This window comes from Euphorbia lathyris, chromosome 1 (genome assembly GCF_963576675.1).
Source record: "Euphorbia lathyris chromosome 1, ddEupLath1.1, whole genome shotgun sequence".
NCBI lineage: Eukaryota > Viridiplantae > Streptophyta > Magnoliopsida > Malpighiales > Euphorbiaceae > Euphorbia > Euphorbia lathyris.
Genome location: NC_088910.1, coordinates 96,319,305 through 96,327,217, shown reverse-complemented (window position 1 = coordinate 96,327,217; position 7,913 = coordinate 96,319,305). Strand labels below are relative to the sequence as shown.

The 7,913-nt window shown below is 36.7% G+C and overlaps 1 protein-coding gene across 1 annotated transcript; it reads left to right on the top strand.

The window, feature by feature from the left end:
- Positions 1 to 4,625: 4,625 nt before the first annotated feature.
- LOC136218744 (uncharacterized) lies at positions 4,626 to 5,922 on the top strand. The gene is made up of 3 exons (XM_066005828.1): positions 4,626 to 4,724; positions 4,810 to 5,241; positions 5,335 to 5,922. The coding sequence occupies exons 1-3, from the start codon at positions 4,695 to 4,697 to the stop codon at positions 5,920 to 5,922; spliced, it is 1,050 nt and encodes a 349-aa protein (XP_065861900.1). The 5' UTR covers positions 4,626 to 4,694.
- The last annotated feature ends 1,991 nt before the right edge of the window (positions 5,923 to 7,913 follow it).

Here is a 7,913-nt window from a genome sequence, read left to right as displayed (position 1 = left end):
AGGGTCTAGATACGAGAGGCTATATATACCTCCTGCTGCTGAGAATTTCGGCCATGCTATCTATCCCTTATTCGTTTTGAATTTATATTGAATCTCTATTTTTTCAAATCGAAACATACGAATTGGATAGATTTGAACTTCTATGGAGATATCATAATTGAAAATGTTGTTGTTGTCCGTCTTTTATCTAGATTTTGTTCATAGGTTGAATTTTGATATCGAATTTTTTTGAGATTATTTGTGTTAATACGCATTTATATAGTGTTTGATATTTTATGGATGTTGGAAAAATAGTATTTTAAGAACGTTCTCTCAGTTTTTTTTGCTATTCGTATTTGATATTTTAGAAATAAAAATGTTAGTTTTTCGGTGTTTATGCAAATTCATTTAAAATTTATACATTTATAAACTTAAATTGTATTTGGCCTTCTATTGGATGAGTATATTAAAAAATTATAAATTTTTATCAAATAACTAGTATGTATTTCGGGAGTAATATGTCCGACCATTGAAAATCGCTTTGCATACTATTACATTGGATATAAAATATATAATTCAATAACTAGATACACAAGTAAAAGTAATTCAACAACTAGATACACAATATAATTGGAACAATTATTATTATTATTATTACATGAAATTTAGATAAGGGTAGCAATAACGAAAATTTATATTACAATTTATAAATGGGAAAATTACAAAACTAGGTCAAATAGGAGGCCCATTTACATTTTCAGACCCATTATCAACCAACTTACATATATAGACTATGCCCTGATACTTTCCCGAAATGCCCTTTATATATATATAAGAACTTATGCATTTCACCCCTAACCATTCGCGAAAACTAGAACGACGAACATCTTCAACACCTCCAATCTTTACATTTCTTCTTCCAGCGACTTCCAACCGATTCCAATGGCAAGAACCGGCAAGAAGGTATGTTATTTTGTGATTTTTGATTAGGTTTTAACGCTTTTTGCCCCAAAATGGGGTTCAAAATGAAAATTTATCCCTATTGGGAGCCCGGTTAAACATTTTGCTCACTGTAGGGCTTGTTTAACCGGGCTCGAAACCGGAAGACAAACTTCCTATTTCAAATTGTAAAGAAACCGAAAGTTTGTCTTCCGGTTTCTAATTTTATTTTATTTTTTTAATAATAAAATATAGAAACCGGAAGTTGTTCTTCGGGTTTCAATTTTTATATTTATATTTTAAAAACTTTGAATTCTCCACCTCTGCTTTTCAAAAATATTTAATAGAAAATTTCAAAAAAGTCCCTCTATCTTTTTTAAACTTTTAATTTAACTTCAATCTTTAACTATTTATTTTTAAATTCATTAATTAAATATTTTCTTGTCAAATTAGTTAGTAGTAAATATCTAATTCGGTAAAAAATGTTTATTCTTTAAAATGTGAGTTTGAAATTATATTTTTGACAGTTTAAATTACGGTTTTTACAGTTTCTTTATAATTTCAAACGTCATCGAAAAGTTACGATTCGGAGTGACAGTTAAATAACAGTTAAACCATTTCAAACTGTAATTTAAACTGTTCGAAGTGACAGTTAAATGTTCGAAGTGCAAAAAACATATTTCAAACTGTAATTATCAAGAAACTGTAAAAACTGTAATTTAAACTGTCACTTCGAACCGTAACGTTACGGTTAAGTTTATAATTTCAAACATCACCGAAAAGTTACGGTTCGAAGTGACAGTTAAACCATTTCAAACTGTTCGAAGTGACAGTTAAGTGTTGGCCAAATTTAAATGTCACTTCGAACAGTTTAAATTACAGTTTGAAATGGTTTAACGGTCACTTTGAACCGTAACTTTTCAGTGACGTTTGAAATTATAAAAAAACTGTAAAAACCGCAATTTAAACTGTAAAAAATATAATTTCAAACTTACATTTAAAAGAATAAACATTTTTTACCGAATTAGATATTTACTACTAACTAATTTGGTAAAAAAATGTTTAATTAATGAATTTAAAAATAAATAATTAAAGATTGAAGTTAAATTAAAATTTTAAAAAAGATAGAGGGATTTTTTTGAAATTTTCCATTAAATATTTTTGAAAAGCAGAGCTGGAGAATTCAAAGTTTTTAAAATATATAATATTAAACTGAAACCGGAAGAACAACTTCCGGTTTCTAATTTTTATTATTAAAAAAAATAAAATTAAAATTAGAAACCGGAAGATAAATTTCCGGTTTCTTTACAATTTGAAACCGGAAGTTTGTCATCCGGTTTCGAGCCCGGTTAAACAAGCCCCACAGTGGGCAAAATGTTTAACCAGGCTCCCAATAGGGATAAATTTTCATTTTGAACCACATTTTGGGGCAAAATCCTCTATTCATATACTATGGTGATTTTACTTCTCATGCGATTTAGAAGTAGGGTTTGCAAATTTATTGTGTTTTTTCGTTGATTCATAGCTTCGTTTTGTTAGAATGATACTTAGAAATAGTTAAAATCAGTTGTGGCGACCAAATTTTACAGAATTGACCAGTTCGCGAATATGAGTTTACTTCGCGAACATCGCAATTTGCGAAGTAAACTCATGTCCACGAAGCAGTCGATGCATATGCTATTGTTCCGCATATGCAAAGTCGCGAATGCGCTTGTCAGTTCGCGAATGTCATATTCGCGAAGTGAGTAATTACTTGACTAATTTGATCTACTTTATGATTTGGAAGGGTGATCATTCTAAGTCTAATTCCAAAAAGAGGAAGCGGACATCAAAGACACTTAAGAAGAGTATCAAAGACACCTTTAGGTACCCCTACGCCTATGATACGAGAGCTACTATCACAGTTCGTTCTGATGCTGAGGTGATGAAGAAAGTGAAAGAAAGATTATCCACAGTGCAGTTGGCCATGTTCAGGAAAACATGTTTTGGGAATTTGGTGGACTTCGAAGTGTATTCGTTGTCCTCTCCTCTATGCCATGGGATTCTTACAATGGAGATCAATCTGAAAGAGGGTAAATCCGGAGAAATGTGCTTCAAAATCAATGGTGTTGAAGTGAAATTCAGTCAGCGTGAATTCGCACTCATAACCGGATTGAGACTAGGTGATCCGTTACCAATTTTTAAACGGATGAGCAATTATAAAAGGGAAAATAGATTGAGGAATCTCTATTGTGGAGGTAGAGAGAGCATAAATCACAAAAATATATTCGATACCTTCTTAGAGACTAATTGGGAAAAAAATAACGATGATGCGGTGGCAATGGCTATGTTGTTCGTTATACATAGGTTCATACTCACAACTGATGCATTGAAAAAGGTTGATGACAATATCATCAACCTAACTGATTTCCCCACTGTATTTAACTCGTTTCCATGGGGTGTGCCTGCTTGGGATGAGCTGTACAAGACGATGGAACGTGGGATCCCAGGAAGGAAGAAGGCATTTGACGCGTACAACGCAGAAGAAGGAAAGAAGAAGGCCGTCCCATATCAGCTTCATGGATTAGCACAAGTGTTCCATGTATGTTTCCTATATTCATGTGATTTACTTCATGTTAGATTTCAACTGTAATGATTTTTATTTAATACTTTGTAGGCTTGGATACTGGAGATATTGCGTGCACCCCCTAAATACTATTTGAGGAGACCAAAGATCGTGTACCCTCGCATATGTCAGTGGATAAGTGTAAAGAATATAACTTTCTTAGAAGCTGAAGAAATATTTAAGGTAAGTACATATGTCTTGTGTACAGAATTAATGTGTGCTTTGGATGTAAGTAACATGTGCTTATGGAGTTGGGTTTGATTTTTCATGTTTTCAGTCAGCTGATGTGCAAACATCTGAACTTGTTATCGAGGAAGACGAGGCAAAGTGCGATTGGTATGAGCCAATGAAGGATTATTTTGATGGGAAAGCCGTAGACCTTGACCTTGATGTGTTATTCGAACCTGATAAGGGGTCTGAGCTAAGTCAAGAAGAGGAGAACAATGAGGTACATAATGAGGAAGAGCATGAGGTAGAGAGTGAGGAAGAGAATGCTGTAGGTAATCAGGGCGAGGAGGATGTGGAAAATGAGGAGGAAGAGTATGTTTATATAGATGAGGAGGACAGAATTAGAAATGAGAAGAGGTGTAAGAAGAAGAATGAAGTGAATGTACAGGCAAATGAGGAAGAAGAAAGGAATGCAAGGATGCGGGAGAGATTTGAAATGTTGAAGGTAGAACTTAAAGATTCATTGGTGGATGAATTGGTTCAGAAGATGAGATCGGAGTTCAGTGAGTCTAATAGGCAGGAGAGGGTGGAGTTGAAGGAGGAGTTGAGGGCAGAGTTGAAGGTGGAGTTGAAGGAGGAGTTGAGGGCAGAGTTGAAGGACGAGTTGAGGGTGGAGTTGAAGAAGGAGTTGATGGCGGAGCTACGGGCTGTGAGTAAGGCAGATCGGATGGGAGAGCGTCTTGGATGTGATATGTATACGAATTTCGACTTTGTGGGGGAAATAGGTGGGGATGTGGGGGTGGCGAACGTTGTAGAAGAGCATGGTGCGGAACATAGTGAAGAAGAAAAGAAGAATGAAGACCGGGATAGGAAAGAAGATCAGAGTGGAGTAGATAAGAAGGAAGAGGGTGAGAGGAAGGAAGAGCGGTGTGGAGAGGATAAGAAAGAATAGGGTGAGAGGAAGGAGGAGCAGTGTGGGGAGCTGATTGAAATCGGCGATGACATGGAACCACAAGAGATGCTCCCTGAAAAGGTATATGATAGTTTATATACATGTAGTTTTATATTTATTTTTAAATATGTTCCTTACAGTGTGTTCGGTCGTTATGTTTTGACAGGAAGCAATTATCACTTTAAGCGAGAACACACAAGCCGTGATAGATGATGTGCATAAGCCTCAACCGTTAAGGGCGGTGCGACAAAGGAAGCGATCACATCACGTGACAACACCATACACCGAGGAAAAGAAAAGAAAAAGGTGTAAGCAGGTGGATATGAAGGGAACTAAGAAGGTAGCCAAGAAGGGAACTAAGAAGGTAGATCAGTGCATGGATATTGTCGTATCACAGAGTCCCGCCTTTCCTAGAGCACCTCATGTACCTATGTCATGGTCAGTCTGGATTGATAAGGACGATGTGTCTACGTATGAGGTATGGAGGAATTTTTGCAACAAAAAGTCGTCAAGGCTCGTTAAAGGGACAGAACCACTACAGCCGGAAATCCCGTGGTTTATACAAGTTGAGACACCGGGAAAATATTGGGACGGGGAGGTATTGCTTTTAAATATTATGGTTTGTTTTTTTGTGATGCATATGTTTGTGAAGCATGTGTTTGACTTATGTCTATATTTCTTTTTTAACTAGCACATCGATGCATTCCTGTATCTGTTGCGGCGCCAGTCGTTCGAGAATGGTTTAGATACGGACTGGACTACATGTGATAGCCAATTCACCGGATATATACAGTATTCACACAATCTGGATATGGGCCACGTGTGTAATACGATCAATGGTAGAGATGACATGTTTATGAGACTATGGAAGGGTTTGAAGCGAATATTCATACCATTCAACATAAAAGGAAACCACTGGATATTAGGAGTGCTAAATACAACGAATATGCACATGTTCATATATGATAGTTGTCTTTCTAATGACAGTGAGGAGAAGCTTGGTCAAGTACTCCAGAGGCCCATGACCGTACTTGCATACGCTATTGGCAAAACCATAGGGTGGAATGGTCAAAATCAGGACAACCGAATAAGGTGGACTAGGCTACCGGACACTCCACAACAGATAACAGCATCGAACGATTGTGGGATGCTGGTGTGCATTTTTTCTCAACTTTTAACAGCTGGTCGGCAGGTGCATGAATTAGACCCAGATGGTGGAGATTTCCTTAGATTACGTGTTGTCCTTGAAATTTTCCATGGCAAACTATATAAATTTTGAGTTGTACTATTTGTGTTTTTTATACTTGTTATATATTTTGTTATATATTGTGCCCATTTTTGTGTTTACAGATATTTGCGAAGTTGAACATTTATTCGCGTAGCCATTAGTTCGCAGTATTCATATTCGCGAAGGTAACCATGCATATGCGAAGCACATCAGCTTCGCGAACATACCTCCTGATCCGCAAACTAGTGTATTCGCGAACATACCTCCTGATCCGCAAACACATATATTCGCAAATTCGCATATCACTGAATTCGCGAAGTTGTCCATCTATTCGCGAAGTTGTTTTACACAAACTAAAACACACATTATTTCGATACAAGCAAACAATCTAAAAACACACATTATTTGACTAGTACAACAACACGCCATTTACATACATTAATCCCTCATATCAATCCCAATAGACTGCTCGATCTCAAAAATATCTACAGCTTCATGGATTGTGTCGATATAATCAGATGGAAGACTTGACCATGGTGTTTCGGCACGTCTCTAGACTTCACTGCAATTGTTTTTCTGCGCACTTGCTCGTTGGAGAGAAATAAATGCATCAAGAAAAGATTGCAAATTTTCACATAAAGAAGTTGGATAAGCATCATGAAGCTCATAAAATGCAGTAGATGGTGTCACTCAGACTGGTTGAGGGTTGTGATGATGCTATATTCCATGGGGAAGTTGGATGGATCCATTTTCACAAGTGGGTGATAATGGAGACTGAGATGTGTGGGTCTTATAGAAAGCATAAAATGAACTATCCCATGTGCTATCTACTGAATCATTACAGAATCCACTATCCCATATGCTATCTACTGAATCATTATACAGAACCCACTATCCCATGTGCTATCTATTGAATCATTACAGACCCCACTATCCCATATGCTATCTACTGAATCATTATACAGAACCCACTATCCCATGTGATATCTACTGAATCATTACAGAACCCACTATCTCATATGCTATCTACTGAATTAGTAAACATAATCTTACAAAACATAATAAATCTTCATCGTACAAATTCATTAGAATAATTAATCTCACAAGACATAAGGATACATGTTCTTACAAAAACATAAGGATAAATTTTGCTCAAACCGCATCAATTGTTCGAAGTCCTAGAACTTCGTGAACTTGCTATTGTACTTGGAGTTTGAATTGTATTTGGCAACGGTCGGTGACAATTCAAGCTATTATGCCCGTTATTCCCACATCGGCTACACACCATTGGCAATGGGTTTTCACCTTGTGACGGTCTTCTGTTCTGACTTCTTGGTCGTCTAACTGGGGCAGAACCTCTTACAGGGGGAAGCACATTCCTTGGAGGGTCACAATTTGTCCAATCCGTCTGGGGTCCGAGTGGGTAGACACACTTTGCGTAAGCTAATCTAAATGCGTTGTTGGTGTAGTATTTATCAACCCATTGGTATGCGTTACTTAGTCGATTCTCACATGCAACTTTACATACATGTTTACAAGGAAATTGAGAAAGTTGGCATTGCCTACACGTGCAAGCACCTGCATTTAAGTAAAAAATACCCCCTTTCCCTCGGTCCCCAATCTAAAATGTGTGTTGGTTTATTCCATTGAATGTACATGGTATAGCTTTCGAAACATGTTTCTTCATCTTCCGTTCACCGTACAATGACAGATAATGTTCTCGTGCTCCTGGAAATGGAAACATGAAGGTAATGTATTTATGTATCATCTAAATTACTAGAAATGACAACGTATAAAATATTTACCAGCCGTTGTTTGTCTTTCGTAGAACCATCGTTGGACAGTAGTTCTAATGTACTCTATCAACATTGTGATGGGCAAACGTCTTCCTTCAACCATTACCACATTCCATGATTCAGCAATGTTTGTTGTCATTATGTTATAACGACGGGTATGAAAATATTCACGCGACCATCTCTGGATACCAGCTTGCTCTAGATATACTGCTGTTGGGCCATGTAGCTCACGTAGTCGAGCGAATG

What these genes read in the sequence shown, in the direction of transcription:
- LOC136218744 (XM_066005828.1), top strand. Translation starts at nt 4,695, where the DNA reads ATGGAACCACAAGAGATGCTCCCTGAAAAG. An exon ending in AAGAGATGCTCCCTGAAAAG is followed by an intron (nt 4,725 to 4,809) that starts GTATATGATAGT and finishes ATGTTTTGACAG; the next exon opens with GAAGCAATTATCACTTTAAG. An exon ending in GAAAATATTGGGACGGGGAG is followed by an intron (nt 5,242 to 5,334) that starts GTATTGCTTTTA and finishes TTTTTTAACTAG; the next exon opens with CACATCGATGCATTCCTGTA.